The 16,983-nt window shown below is 37.2% G+C and overlaps 1 protein-coding gene across 1 annotated transcript; it reads right to left on the reverse strand.

Moving 5' to 3' along the window:
• Positions 1–12,462: 12,462 nt before the first annotated feature.
• LOC111879670 (putative receptor protein kinase ZmPK1) lies at positions 12,463–15,234 on the reverse strand. The gene has a single exon (XM_023876134.3). It carries the CDS (start codon positions 14,957–14,959, stop codon positions 12,596–12,598), a length of 2,364 nt encoding a protein of 787 aa, XP_023731902.1. The 5' UTR covers positions 14,960–15,234; the 3' UTR covers positions 12,463–12,595.
• Positions 15,235–16,983: the final 1,749 nt, after the last annotated feature.

A 16,983-nucleotide genomic window follows, 5' to 3' on the forward strand; every position in this document is an offset into this window, starting at 1 on the left:
TATTGAATTGATGCATTGGTTGCTTGATTGTTGATTGCAAAATTCGTTTTTTTGTCCTTCTTCCTGATGAACTCGGCGAGTACCACTGTGTACTCGGCGAGTAGGCCTCAACTCGGCGAGTACATTGTGGTACTCGGCGAGTTCGAGCGTCAGAAGGAGCTAGTTTCGGGATTTCTTGTTGTTTATCTTATGGAAACTTGCCTTTATCTTAATGGGTCAATATAAATCCGATTTTAACATATATTTGAGTATATCCTTGACCTAATTGAAGATATTTACCAATAAATTGAATAATAATTTCCTTATGTGATAATTGATTGATTATTTTAATTAAATTGGTAAATTGTTTTGTAATAAACAATTAAATAAATCAAATATGGATAATTATGTGATTAAATGTTAATTTAAATTATTTGTTATTTGATCCCTTATGTTTTGAAAATTTTAAAACTTGTCCTCAAGTTTTGAAAATTATGTTTTGTGATTAAAAGTTTAATTTAGACAATTTAACAAGTTTAAAATTCAACCCTATACTAATATAATATTACAAGATTAATATATATATATATATATATATATATATATATATATATATATGTGTGTGTGTGTGTGTGTGTGTGTGTATGTATAATTAAAATGCTAGTCTTACCGTTAGTAGGCCTCATTCATGAAGCCGGTCTATAAGGTGGGTATAAGGTTGCTGCCTATAAAATGGCGCTTAATGGGTGTACACTCACACCCACCGCTTGCTTGATCGGTGGAGGGTCGTTAGCCGAACGGGTAGGATAAGGCAACTCTATCTCCTCGTTAAAAGTATAATATTAAAGTAACTACATGTTTTTCAAATTCCCAATCCTAGTTACTTTAGGAAAAGTGAATTGATGCAATCCCATGAAATTACACTTTACACCCTTGCTAAGAAGTTAGTGGAGTGTGTGTGGTTTACCGGCACACTAATTGGTTCTAAGCAAAGGTGGAAAATGGTGATTCATTGTTTATCATAGTTCGATGGAGCGTGTGTGGTTTACCGGCACATCGAATAGGTGATTGTTACAATGAAGGCACCGTGTAGATTTGCATGGTTATTCACACCCACTTTGTGATCCTCGGCATCCCAGTCACAAACGAGAGGGGCATATCGAGATTTAAACATGGCATTAAAAAGTTCAATGAATCTCATCGAAAACTAGGAATTCTCAATACATTTAGAACTTGAGGTTATGTTTTCATGGTGGAGAATTAGTGAATCGTCATTCACTTACCTTCAAATTGTTTGCATGTTGGATTACGGCATCCCTTTTCTAATATGTAAATAATGTTGTTGGATCCTAGCCCTAATTTTTCTTATTGGGTGATAATTAGGGATTTTAAATTCTAATCAATCTTTGTCCTTTCTATTTGTAGATGTCAAACGCGAACAACGTTGCTGCTAGTTCATTCACATTGATGAGCCTTTGCCAAAAGGTAACTTTCGATGGAACGAACTTTAGCGAATGGATAAGATACATTCGCACGATTTCTCGCTACGAGGACAAGGAGTATGTCCTTGACGAGAAGCTCGAGAAGATCAACCCAGAAATCGCTACTCCGGCTGAAATGACTGCTTTTGAAACTCATGAACATGATGCGAAGAAGGTTCATTACATCATGATAGCCACAATGAACGTTGAATTCCAAAAGTCCTATGAGGACATGTATCCATACGAAATGCATCAAGACTTATTGGAGAGATACCATCAAAACGCGAGGCAGGAACGTTACGAGATCTTTACTAACATGATCTCCACTAAAATGGGACATGGAGAATCTCTAACTGTACACTTGCAAAAGATGCAAAGGTATGTCGATCGTCTTTGCAAGTTGAATGTCGACTTTGGGGAAGATTTGGCTATCGACATGGTCCTTCACTCCTTGCCTCCGTGTTACAACCAATTTAGGATGACCTACCACATGAACAAGAAAGAGGTCACCCTAAGTAAGCTCCAAGGTCTCCTAAGGGTTGCTGAGAGCAACCTCAAGGACAAGTCTGTTGCACCAACTACCAATCCACCCGTTGCTCCTGTTTTGGCAATTGGGCAAGGAAGGGGCAAGAAGAGGAAGGCTCCGTCTAAGAGTCACCGCAGGGGAAAGTCCCGAGATGGTTCATCTTCTAGTGGGACCAAAGTTGATCCTGCTAAGCCTAACCCTAACCCGAAAGAGGCAGAGTGCCACCATTGCCACAAAATAGGGCATTGGAAGAGAAGCTGCCCAGAATACCTTCAATCCATCATGGAAGGAAAGATCAAGCCGTCTTTCGCATGTATTTACACAATTAATTCTAATGATTCATCTCATGCTATTTCTTGGGTCCTCGATACCGGGTGTGGTTACCACATTTGTTCTGTACTGCAGGGACTAAAAAGAAATAGGGATGTGGAGCGTGGAAGAATAAATCTAATCATGGGGAACAGAAGATCGTCGCCTATGACTAAGATTGGAGTGTATTCTCTAGTGCTTAGTAATGGATTATGTTTAGATTTGAATAATTGTTGCTACTCGCCAGAAATGGCAAGAAACATCATTTCGTTCCATGGTTTGTTTAGACAAGGATTTAGATTTTCTTTTAAATTATGAGAATGGTTCAATTTATGCTTATCTAAATGGTGTCTTATATTTTGAAGCAATACCATGTAATGGAATTTATGAAACTGTTATGATTGTAGATAACCTAGGAAATGATGTTTTGTGCATGGATTCTTCCAATAGTATGGATAGAGCATCCTTGTGACATTGTCGTCTTGGGCATGTCAACAAGAAGCGCATAGCCCAACTCCAAAAGGATGGAGTGTTGGAGTCATTCGACCTTAGGGAAGATGACACATGCGAATCTTGTTTACTTGGAAAGATGACCAAATCACCCTTCACTAGCACATGTGACAGGGGTGAGGGTTTATTGGACCTCATACATACCGATGTATGTGGACCCTTTAGATCAACCACAAAGGATGGGAACCGCTTCTATGTGACTTTTACCGATGACTATAGTAGATATGGGTATATTTACTTAATCAAGCAAAAGTCAGAAACGTTTGAAAAGTTCAAAGAATTCAAAAATGAAGTGGAGAATCAATTGGGCAGGAAAATCAAGATGCTTCGATCCGATCGAGGAGGAGAGTACCTAAGTCTTGAATTCCACGACTATCTCAAAGAATGTGGAATAGTTTCACAACTGACTCCACCTAGGACACCGCAGTTGAATGGTGTGGCAGAAAGGCGTAATCGAACCTTGTTGGACATGGTTCGTTCTATGATGAGTCGTGCTTTACTACCTATCTCATTCTGGGGGTATGCCTTAGAGACCGCCGCCCATATCCTTAACCGAGTCCCCTACTAAGAAGGTTGCCAAAACACCTCACGAGATGTGGACAGGGAAAGCTCCCTCGTTAGCACATATCAAGGTTTGGGATTGCGAGGCTTTCGTAAGACGAGATACTCACGACAAGCTCGAACCTCGTAGTGAGCGATGTATTTTCATCGGCTACCCGCATAAATCCTTTGGATATCTCTTCTATAGACCGAAGGACAATGTTATCTTCGTTGCGAGGAGAGGGGTTTTCCGAGAGCAAGAACTCATAAGCCAAGGAGACAGTGGGAGGCAAATCGAGCTTGAAGAGATTCAAGAATCGATTAATAAAGGAACCTCTACCGCTGGCGCTCAACCCGAGGAGGAAACTCCGGTTGAACCAATTGATGAGTCCTTACCTCTTAGGCGTTCCGAAAGAGTTAGAGTTCAACCCCAGTTTTATGGTTTTCATATTACTACCGAAGGGGACACGTATATTAGTAATGGTACACTAATAAATCTAGATGAACTTAATAGCTATAAGGAAGCCATGGCAGGCCCGAAGTCTGCAAAATGGAAAGAGGCGATGGACAGCGAGATCCAATCCATGTATGACAACCAAGTTTCGAATTTGGTTGAAAATGTGCCCGGACGTAAGACCATTGGGTGCAAATGGATCTTCAAGAAGAAGACCGACATGGATGGAAACGTACACACATATAAGGCGCGATTGGTTGCGAAGGGCTTTACTCAAACTCCCGGAGTTGACTATGATGAGACCTTCTCACCAGTTGCGAAGATAAAGTCTATTAGAGTGATGCTAGCTATTGCCGCATTTCATGATTATGAGATTTGGCAAATGGATGTCAAGACTGCTTTCCTTAATGGAAAGTTGGCTGAGGATGTTTACATGGCTCAGCCAGAGGGTTTCGTTGATCCAAAGCATCCAAATAGAGTGTGTAAGCTTGAGAAGTCCATTTATGGACTTAAGCAAGCGTCTTGCAGATGGAATCTTTGCTTTGATGAGAAAGTCAAAGAGTTTGGATTTGTACGAAGCGAAGATGAATCATGTGTATATGTCAAAGCCAGTGGGAGTATAGTCAGCTTCCTCGTTATGTATGTCGATGACATACTACTCATAGGAAACGACGTCCCGACACTGCAGGAGGTTAAGTCCTAACTCGGGAAGTGCTTCGCTCTGAAGGACCTCGGAGAGGCTTCCTATATTTTGGGAATAAGGATAGTGAGAGAACGAAGTAAGAGACTAATAGGACTTAGTCAGAACACTTACTTAGATAAAGTACTAAAACGTTTTAGTATGGAAAATTCGAAGAAGGGAGAATTACCGATACAAAGTAATGCCAAGTTGAGTAAGACTCAAAGTTCGAGTACCGAAGCTGAAATAGCAGAAATCAGCCGAGTACCATACGCTTCCGCAGTTGGCTCAATCATGTATGCTATGACTTGTACTCACCCTGATCTAGCCTTCGCCTTGATCATGGTTAGTAGATATCAAGGGAACCCTGGCAGAGCCCATTGGATTGCGGTCAAGAATATCCTTAAGTACCTTCGGAGGACCAAGGAATGGTTTTTAGTCCTCGGGGGGAGTGATGACTTGAAGGTGCGAGGGTATAGTGACGCCAGCTTTCAAACCGACAGGGACAACTACCGTTCGCAGTCGGGCTGGGTCTTTACCCTGAATGGAGGAGCAGTAATTTGGAAGAGTTCCAAGCAGGAAACCGTAGCTGATTCAACGTGTGAATCAGAGTACATTGCAGCGAGCGAAGCGTCGAAGGAGGCAATATGGTTGAAGAACTTCATTGGTGATCTTGGAGTTGTACCTACCATAAAGGAGCCTATGGAAATTTTCTGTGATAATGAAGGAGCGGTTGCCTTGACCAAGGAACCAAGGGATCATGGTAGATCTCGTCATATCGACAGAAAATATCATTTCATTAGACATCGAGTAGAAGAAGGACACCTCGTGGTTAAGAGGATATCATCAGAAGATAACCCAGCAGATCCGCTTACGAAGGGACTGAGTAGGGTTAAGCTTTTGTAGCATGCTAGGAGTATTGGACTGAAGGATGATATTAGTTTAGATTCGATAGTTTTAGAAACTTGTAATAGATAAATGTAATTAACATTTGATGATTAAATAAAGGAGTATTATTTATAAGTAAAGCTACTGTCTTATGTTAATTGTTTAACTATTGTTTCACTTTGCATGTTTTGACTTCCAGAATAATTGAGTTTATTTAGAATAATCGAATTATTCAAACAATCCACAATCGTTCATATGTTGGAAGTAGGTATGAATGAAGATTGTCATGAATTGGTGTGTAGATTGTCTAAATGGTATTAGACATAGCAAAAGTTTGCTGCAACGTTCATGAGTGCTTATGAACTAGTTTTGAGCATTGGAACAAACCCGCGCTTGCTGGAATCACCTTATGGAATGTGACGAAAAAAGGTTGATCGCAAGACGATAATATCATATGGTCTTAAAACCTAGACATATGGTTTGTTATTTGTTAATTGGTTGTACATTGATAATGCGAAACCGCATCAGTAAATTGATGTTATAAAACGCATTGTTGTGTATAATTGATTAATGAATAAGTAAATGCATATAAGTCGGAGTTTATCTGTTACTTTTATCCTAAGAGGGTAAAAGCGATATCTCGGCCGCTCGATGATTTGATTTGACTTAAGTGTCGGGCCCGGTCAGAACTAAATTGATGTGTTTGATTAAGTTCTATGTTAAATAAATCTGAGATCGAGAAACCAATTGCTGGACAATTGGTTCCATAGAATTGTCCGCATGATATCTAAACAGAGGACTGTACGATCCCTTATCTAAAGGACAAGATTGATAAGATCAGATTTTGACAGCTTCTTTGAGAGCTACGATTGCTAATCGGATTATGCTTGTGTATATAGTTACTAGACTTATCCAAGTGGGAGACTGTTGGAATAGTGTCTAAGGCTGCAACTATATTTGGTAAGTATTTGATCCGATTGTGCATGGTCCTTTTGGGTTGCCTTCACCATAGCAACTTGACAGGATGATTTATAATGAGAGAAGAAATATTATTTATCTATTATGAGAATAATATAAGGAATAATAATATTGTTATTTGATTAATATAAGTCATAAATTAATTAGGAATTAATTTGGTGACTTAAAGTGATTAATTGAATAAAGGGGCATAAACTGTCAATTGTATGATAGTTGTACTTTGGGCTATGATTCCTTATGATTAAGGTGGTGGATGGTTATAGGGTTTGGAAGGACTTAGAAATCGTCCAACGCTTATCAATAAGTAGATTGGATTGCTTAGGGCCTAAGTTATCCAATTAGGGTTTAAGGGTGAAACCCTAGGAGACTCACTAGTATAAATAGACCCATGGGGTCAAGGAAATCGACACTCTTGATTTTGAAGAAACCCTGGCCGATTCCTAGCCCTTCTCTCTCTCTCTCTCTCTCTCTCTCTCTATATATATATATATATATATAATCATCCTCTTGCTAAGTTGGTGTTTGTAAGCCATTAGAGGAGTGACAATTGTGACTCTAAGCTCCAAGGACAAGAAGATTCAAGCAAGAAACTTAAGGTAATCCTTTAGATCTGTTTTTCTTATGTTATTATACTAGATCTATTAATCAAATTCTTGGATACATTACATGTTTAATTAGAGAAACCTATATCCAAGCATTAGGGTTTGTATGTGCATATAGGAATGTTCTTATGGCTCAAACCCATCATTTAATTCATTGGTGTTTTGTGTTTGTTGGATCATAAACTCTTCCAATTTCTTCATCAATTCATCGTTTGAGACAGACATCACGAGATTTGGCTCTGATATCAAACTTGATACGCCCCGGGATTTAGATCTCGTGACAGGCCCTGTGGTTGTGCTTCTTGCAACCGTGAGTATTATTAAGACCTAATCTCCCTGGAGAGGAGACTAGGTTAAACTATTCTAAGAGATTAAAATAATTGATTTCAAGCCTATCTTATTTCTCCCAAAAACACCCTTTAAATAGGGCTAGAAAATCTTTTAAACATGGGAACTAGAAACTCAATCCTGATAGAATCCTTAAACGATTCCAACACCAAAAAGTAAATAATTTTCTTAACCTATTTAAATTAAAAATTCTAAATCCCTGATGCTTCTTTCTTCTTCCTGTGATACACCTTACCACATTTAGGATTGACACCCTCATTATCCATAACAGGTTTTCCATAGATAGTTTCAATTTTGTCACAACATCAAACTCCTTGATGTGTGCTAGGTTCTGCCAATTACGAATTGCATCCTTGAGGTGTCGCAATTTCGCCGCCAAATAAGAGTCAGGAGGTTCATAACCTTGAAACGTATTCCAAGCTTGGAGGACAGTATTTTCAATTCCTTCTATCAAAATCCAGGAGTTAAAGAATTTGAAGGGCGGAGGTCCAAAATCGATATGTTGTGATATTAGTGTGACTGGGCAATGGTCCGAGTGTTCGTGGAGTAGAGCCGTTGTAGCAACCGAGGGAAAAGAAGATAAGAAATTTTGACAAACTAGGGACCTGTCAAGTTTGCTCAGCTTGACCTCGTCATGAAAATAAGTAAACTGGTGGCCTCCCATATTTAGATCATGTAGACCAACATCTTGTATGAATATATTAAAATCAGTAGCGGTGCGTTTGCAGTAATGAGAATTGAGCCTTTCCGACGGACGCCTTACTGCATTAAAGTCTCCAAAAACTACCCATCTACCAGTCTTGGAGCGGATGATTTCAAGAAGATCAGCCCAGAGTTTGGCTTTATCATTTGGAGCTTGAGGGGCATACATGTTAGCAAATATTGTGTTTCCATTGTGGCCAGTCCAATGCCCAATAATTATTAAGTAGTATCTAGACTTAATGACCTCAGTTTTTTGAAATAAATGGGGGCTCCATATGCAAAGTAGACCAACAGGCCTACCGGTAGAGTCAACGCCCTCAAAGTCGAAATTAGAGGTATCGCAGCATCCCCCAGTGTCAATTTTGGTGAAGTCTCCCATCCATGTTTCATGAATTCCAATGAAATTTATTTTATTTATATTCTTGAGTTTCTTAACCCATCCCACCTTGGCATCTTCCACGATGCCCTTGATGTTTAGACTTAAGCAGTTCATTGATCATGGTTGTATTCACCTGAATCGCCCATGACTTCCGAGAGAATCGCATCTTTGGAATCAATCTGGAATCCGACAGCAAACCCCACTTTTGTAGTTGCTTCGATCTCCTGAGAGAAGGAGGGCACATTGTTACTTTCTGAAACAGCATCAGAGGCTGAGTGGGAAGCCGGGTTTTTGTTTAGGTCGAGAGGATTGGGCTGATTGGGATCGAGGTTTCTGTCAATGGGTGGGAGGAGAATACCAGGATCACCAGGAGTATCTGTAGAAGAGGAGAAGACTGAACGGAGAGGAGAATTGGATTTTTGCCCTGATTTGCTAAGCCACTTTCTTTTTCTCATGGACCCTAATTGCTCCGGATGGGCTTTATCTTCATAACTTGCTTGAGCCGAGAATCTTATTGGATTAATGGGGGTTGGGAAGGCCCAAAACAACCTAGTGGAAGTGTTACTGGGAAGTTTTCCCCCAACTGGGTCCCATTTCCACGTCCCCAGGACTTGCTCCTACCTACCACATCATTGTTGAAAATAGGGTAATTAATGTAGTTAATGTTGTCATTGCCTCCCGATGCCAATACCTTGAGAACTGGAATAGATGGGATTTTAAGAGTCGCACCCTCAACAGACAAATTTGGCACCGTCGAGTCTGTCAATGAAGCCTCTCTAGTCGATTATGATCCTTCCATCAGCTCTTCCGAAGTTTTATCCTTGTTACCCAATATACTATCAAGTCTATATTCCCCATCCTCTGGCACCACATCATTCTCTTGCATCCATGTTTCAGATATACCATCTTCATCATCTGTGTCTCCTGTGTCGTCTTCCCCATCTGACTCGATGGTCTTGTCAAATTGGAGGGGCGTAAAAGGCGACCAGTTGACGGTGTACTCGACGATGCCGACACAAATTATTTCTCCTCCTGCAGAGACCCTTACTTCTTCATTAATCCATCTCATTTCCGATGTGATGATACCCACTTTTCCCATCGAGTAATCTCTCCTGGTTCCAATGGTGTCAAATGGATGAGTCACCCATCCAAATCTTCCTACTATGGTAGAGAAGGTGGCCTCGTCCCATAATATTAGGGGAAGTCCAATGATTTTTAGCCAAGCCATTCTTTCATAGCGTAGATCTTTTTGGCCCCCATGTCAGCCACTTAAACCATTCACTCCAATTATTCTTGTTTTCAAGGAAGGCGTTTGTACTGACCGAGCATCCCATGGCAATGCCGATGTTTAAACCTCCCATATATTTGATGTGGTCCCCATTGATTAATGATTCTGGGATGTTTGCAATGTGGTCAAGACTATGTGCTTCCCCAATAAGTATTGATTTATGAATCCAACTATCCATTTATGTGTTGACCTTGATTGGAATAGGGGGCGGGGGAGGAGGAGGGGTAGGGGGAACCCAATTGCAGAGGCAACTTGGGCAAAGGATCTTCAGTCTCTGAACCCACCTGGGGTATTAGCATGTGTCTGGAATTGGGGTTGCATGGGCACTTTACGGGTTGCATTAGTTGAGGCTTTTGCAGAGTTTCTTGGGTGCTCGGCCAGGTTTACTTCGAGAACGTATCCACTACACTTGATACCTTGTAGAGTGTTTTCCAGTGTTAATTCATCTTTCACCTTTTTGAACCGGATGAAAGCAAAGTGTTTGCCATTGCGATTCTTCTTGGGAGGGATGAATACATCTACCACCTGACCAAACTTGGTGAATGGGGCTCTTATTTCAGCTAATCTGGATCCATTGGGTATGTTAGATACATAGAAGGTGGTCTCCATGCTGGTGTTAACCGGAGGTTTCTTCCTTCGGACTTCCGTCCATGCGCCGGTTTGTCTATGACCTTTCGTCATCCCCAGAGCTTTTTAGTTGAAAAGTTGAATTAGTATTTAAAAAATGCGTCGGTATGTGTTTTAATGATGCAGTTTTTGTCTATGGCATCAATAAATATGTTTATTATTTCTTTTTATACAGTTATATGAAAACCGCACGAACAAATACATTAAATGGTACAGTTCCTTAGTTTGTTAATGTGAATCTTATTTAATGATTGTATTTTGTAACTAAACCACACCAAAAAAAATAATAAGCAATCATACCATTAAATGAGTTTTGTACTAATGATTCCACAATACCAATATATTTTGCAATTTATGAATGTTTGTGCAAAAAAATATGCTTAAAAGTTTTTATATTAGAGACCATTCAAAACACAATTTTATATTTGACACAAAAAAATATGGTTGTTTTATTAAATGACTATCATTTTTATGTTTATGTTATATCTTAGTAAGTTCATATAAAAATAATAAGACAAAAGTGTATTAAAATGGTATAACAATGCATCATCCATTAGATTTAGGATATTCATACGTTTAACTTATTAGAGTTTAATGGATTTACATATCATTTTATTTTTTATATGACTTTTTATTAATTTTTCTACACATGCATTCAACTTTATAATGTTCAATGTAATATATCTTTAATAAGTAAAAGATTTTCTTTTCTTATTGAAGAGTTTATTAACCATTGAACATCGTCTCCTTTGAATGACAGCATAATATCAGAAAACAAAGCATCTAATTAATTGAATGCCAATTAATCATTCAACATTCGACTATTCTATTGAACTATATATTATGGATGCTCGTAGGTGGATTGCTTAGGTGGATTGTATCGGAAAAAGACATGACAAGTGAATGGTAAGATCACAAATTAAGTTTAAAGTTTACGTTATAGATAAAGAAATAAGTTTGGTCGTCATTTCGGGTTGACACATTTAATTAAATGTATTTGAAAATTTAACTTAATTTAACAATTTTTAAGTAACGAGTTAAGAATTTTCATATGAACTTATCCTATTTATTAAATTGGTTGTGGATTGATATGCTTATTTTTTCACAACCCAACATGTCCTATTTAAATTTCAAGAAAATAAATAAAAATTTACACCTAATTAAATATGGTACATATTCCAATAATTGTACAAATAAATCTTTTAGAAATTTTAAAAACTCTAATAATTGTTCAGATTTATAAAAAAAATACATCAATAAACATAAATATAATATAATTATTATATATTTGATATTCAAAAATATAAAATAATGATAAATGTAATTTGTAAAGGGGTTGATGAGTTAAATTATGTAGGAAATTTAGAGTATAACCTAACCCACTTAATCAGATAGGGTAAAAAGGTATAAATTTTCAACTTTACCAATTAATTATTGTTGACTTTTGGTTGAGTTGACATGTTGAATTGTTTGTCCGTTGACTTAACATTTCTTTAAAATCTAGAGCATAACCATGATTTAGGGGTGTTTGTGTAAGCTTATTTTTTTCGGTTTAAAGTTATGAGCTTAAAAGCTTAATAATTTAGGAGCTTATTAGTTTATAAGGTAAAAAAGTGTTTGAATTAGCTTATGACTTATAAACTAATAAATTCTTTTTAAAATAGTGTTTAAGTTAGTTTATTTTTTGTAAAATGACCAAAATGGTTATAATTACATTACACATTTAGGAAAGAGAGCTCTAGTGTTTTGGGAAAAGAAGAATAAGGGTAAATACACATAAATAAGCTTATATATTGGAAAAAAAAAACCTGAATTTAAATGGCTTATGAAAATTTGCATATTTTTAGATAAAATAAACTCATAAGTTTAAGCTAATAAGCTAACTCAACCATTAATTTTTTCGTAAGCTCATAAGCTAAAAACCTTGAAAAATAAGCTAAAACAAACACCCTGTGTTTTGTTTTATTTCTCAATTCACATTCTTGGTTTTTATACTTAATGATTAATCTAGTTACATGTGAATTGCTCTGGTTATGTTTTCTTTGTTCACCATTCTGTTTGATCTTGATCATAAATCCCTCATTATCTTAATATCATAATTATGTTTTCAATGTGATAATCATTAAAAAAAATCATTTCTAGGTCACTAATCTCTTTCCCAAGTTCCAATTGATTATTATAATGCAAGGAATTTCTTGATTTAAATGCTTATATAGTAGTGAACGAGGAAAAAGAAATACATAAATGCACAAGTTTAGAAGTAACCCTACACATAAAATACAAGTCATATATGACACTCGGCTAGTTACAAATCTTTTTCTGGATGTAGAAGCATATTAACTACCTGACTCATCGAGGGTCGCGCCTCCATATCTTCCTCCGCACATTGCAGTGCAACTTTAACCAGGTTTTCCATGGTGCTCCGATCATATTCCCCACCTATCGAAGGATCTACAATCAGCTCAACCCATGATTCCCTTCCACTTTCATCAAACTCTTGAATCCTATCTCTCACCCACTCAGTCACCGAAAGGCCTGTGTCGCCATTTTCATGGCTTCGCCGCCCTGGACTCCGGCCGGTTATCATCTCCAGTATCACAACCCCGTAGCTAAACACATCAACTTTCGAAGTGATCGGAAGATTAAACACCCATTCTGGAGCCATGTAGCCTCGAGTCCCTCGGATTGTTGGAAAGTTCGATATCTCAGTTCGATCTCTATCCAATAGCTTCGAAAGACCAAAATCCGCCACCTTTGGATTGCAATTAGCATCCAAGAGTATGTTATGAGGTTTCACGTCGCAATGAAGAACCCACTCCAAGCATTCTTCGTGTAAATAAGCTAACCCTTTGGCTGTTCCTTTCGCGATCTCGAATCTTGTCTCCCAATCCAGTTTTCCGATGAGTAAGTTTCCGGCCAACGATCCGTTCTCCATGTACTCGTAAACGATAAGCCTGTGCTTTCCCTCAGCACAATAACCCCATGTTTCGATCAGATTCATGTGATTTAATCTCCCGATTGTGTCGATCTCCGCTTGAAATTCGTCTTCATTGTGGTGGTTTGTGTTCTTGAGCTTCTTGATCGCTGCAATCCGGTTATCCGGTAATCTTCCTTTATAAACGACGCTTTCGCCACCTCTACCTATCTCTTCACTGAAATTACATGAAGCCTTTTTCAGCTCACTGTACGTGAACTTCCTGAACGCTGTGGCTGCCGGAAAATAAACTTGCTCCGACGCTGTAACTGAGCGTTTAGAGCTCTTATACCAGAAGTACAAGATGCCAATGATCTCGATAAACCCAATCACGCATCCCAACACAAGCACGAACTTAAGTATCTTACTTTCGTGTTTCTTCTCGTACGATCTTATTATCTGCGTCACCTTCCCGCCGGTGCACCGGAGGCTTGACTTCTCGATGGCTTTCGGAACAAAAGATGACACCAACGATTTAGGTAACTTGATATACATCGAATTGTAGAACCCCATTTGGTATCCATTATATAGAGAAGTCTTTATGTAGCAATAATAAGTTCCCACATCATCATCATTGTATCCAAACTGGAACCCTTTGCAATTACAATCTTGTAAACAATCTTTCTTGCAAGCATCAAGAGTGTAGTTATCGTGATACCGCATATCAAATCCGTAGAATTCTACATGACGAAGCTCCACGAAAGCTTCATCGTCTGGTTTACAAACTTCAAAATCAGGTTCACATCCGGAGCTCCAATCTTTAGAATTCACCATTTTGTACCCATGTAAGCAAGTGCATCTTCTTCTTCCTGAAGAATAAATACAGAGACTATTTGCTCCACAGATACCATGAATCCTGCAAGAATGGGAAACAGCTTGCCATTGAATTTCCCATTTCGTTCTTCCTTGATGCTCAATGAGACTGTATAATCTCAGATCACCGTCGTAGTCGATTCTCATCATTCTTTGTGGTCCGACCCCGAAATCAGCCGATAAGAATCCGAAACCGTCTGATGAGTTGAATCGACCATCGGAATCAAGGGTGGCAGATCGATTGTACATGTACTGGTATCTCCTGACTTCCCATGGTAGCAAACCGGGATCCGGCCAGAAAACAGTGGTTGATTCTGGACCTTCGTAATGAAGGCGAAGAATGCTATCAATGTCGAAATAGAGCTTATAGAAACCGGATGAACAATTAGTGGAGCTTCTTGAGGAAACAAGCTGTGTGTTTTTGGTTAATGGTTGATTTGGAAGAAGGGTATCTGTTGGATAATCAAAGCTTTGCCAAATAGTTTGTTCTCGTTCATGGAGGACAAGGTTACCTGTGTCATGGAGTTGCAGGTACAAGGAAGAAGAAGTTGACTTTGTCTGTGTTGACCAAATAATATATTGGTCAGCATCAGTTAAAACAAGATTGCCATCTTTGAATAAGGAAAGCCTCGAGTTTATTCCGTTCACCGGTTCATCTCGGTTAGCCATCCAGACGACGGTTCGACCTTCGGTGATGAGTTCATCGGAGAACCAGACAGCGAAGCAATACGCATTCTGTCCGACCTGATGAAAACCGGCGATGAAAAGCCCATTTGGCGAAACTAAAATGTCGTCGTTGTTTTCGACGGATAAGAATGAACCGCCGGTTAAGCCATGGACAGGGAAGAAAATGTAGAAGAGGACGAAGATGATGATAGCCATGATTTTGTGAGAATGTGAACCTGAAGAAACAAAAGCATTTATTCGATTAGCAGTATACTCTACTCGACAGGAAAAGAGACGTGTTTGACTTTCTCTTTGACTTGCACGGTGGCGGAAATCACTTCACCGACTTTCATATTAGCATAGTCAGAACTCAGATCAGAAGTTCTTTGTTAAATTCTATTCCGTCAATAAAAGAATACAGCAAGGACTTTCTAAATTTTAAGTTATGTTGTTTTAATCTAGAATATAATAAACACTCTTCTTTAATTCTTAAGTTGACAATTTGGCAAATAACCATAATTAAATCAACTATGATAAATGAAATTTTGACATGTATTCATGAGTTTTGATATTTATTTTATTATATTTTTGAAATCAATGAATTGTTGGTTTTTTCACTTTCACATAATATTTTTATATTTATATATATGGAAAGTATTAAATGTAGTAAATGTGATAGTAATTATAATTAATAGGTTTCTTTATTTATTATTTCAAAATTTTATTTAAAAAATACTTAATGTTTACATTTTAATATTTAATATTTTGTTTAATCAACCCGTATAATACACAAGTTTTACACCTAGTAGTAAATATTGATTAAAGTGGTGACCCTCAACCAAACTTTAACTTTTATTTGTATATAAGTATTCGACACATATATCTAAGGGTGAACATGGTGCGGTTCAGTATGATTTGTGGACCAAAGCGTAATTGTAACCGCAATTTGCGGGTATTTATAGTCAAAAACCGAAAGTTATGGTTTGTTTAGGTTCGGTTATTGCGGTTATTTCAATATGATTTCGGTTTTTAACCACAAAATGAAGCGGTGTGTTTTTGCGGTTAAATTGATACGGTTTTTCATGTCCAAACAAAATTTTTTAGTTGACTTTCTTTTATTTATATAATTTTTTATTGACTTTTACTTATTTCTAGATTTTTGTTGCAAATAATTCATCTTTTCAATCCATTTTTATCTTGTAAGTTGCATTTTATTACGTTAAAATAATAATAATAATAATAATAATAATAATAATAATAATAATAATAATAAAAAAAGCATTATGCAATTTATGAACTAACAAATTCGACCTAATGTAGAACATAAAGAATTATGCAATTTATGAGTCAATTCATTAAGTGAATAAACTAACAAATCTATACTTGTTTCTATTAACACAAAGAATTATACAATTTATGAGTCACTTCAATAAGTGAATAAACTAACAAATCTATAATTGTTTTCTATTAACATGTTGCATAACAATAAACACAACCATAAATAAAGAGAATTTCACTATTCAACAAATCTCAGTCTCTATTAGACTATTCATTATACTCACCACATATTACATATGTGGTCGATGTCACATCAGCACCATATTCTCCTACTACTAACATGTGATACCTACCACTAAAACACCATCTCATTTTTTTATTTAAATTTAATTCAAAAATACATTAAAACACAACAACACATATTTTTTTTTAATTAAATTTAATTCAAAAACACAATAAAACATATTTTTTTAACTAGTTTTTTATTCAATGAAACAATATTACATTAATTTAAGACAAACAACATAAAATTTAAAAAAAAAAAACAAAAAACATAAAAAAAACCATAAAAATGCAACCACAAACAACTTAAACTACTTTTTAAACCTTATTTTTAATCACTAAATTTTGGGCACTCTCTTAATTTTCGCCAAACTTTGATATGTTTAAACAGTGTGTGTTTCGTGTCTTCATATTGGTTCATGGCCACAACAAACGGGTCGTCTTTGTGTACGTTGTTTATAACAAAGCTATAAATATCATTGAATTCAAGGCATTTAACTCTCATATCGCGATACTTCAAACATATTTCATCAAGACTACGACTTTGGCAACCCATTAAATCATGGAAAACGTTTCCAACTTTTATCCAAAATTAGGAGGCATTACTGGGTCTTCTAAAGCTGCTACCCATGCTCGTGCTAAGTTCTATTCTTCATTTTCTGACCAATTCATCCTTTTAG

The sequence above is a fragment of the Lactuca sativa genome, chromosome 6 (assembly GCF_002870075.4).
Source record: "Lactuca sativa cultivar Salinas chromosome 6, Lsat_Salinas_v11, whole genome shotgun sequence".
NCBI lineage: Eukaryota > Viridiplantae > Streptophyta > Magnoliopsida > Asterales > Asteraceae > Lactuca > Lactuca sativa.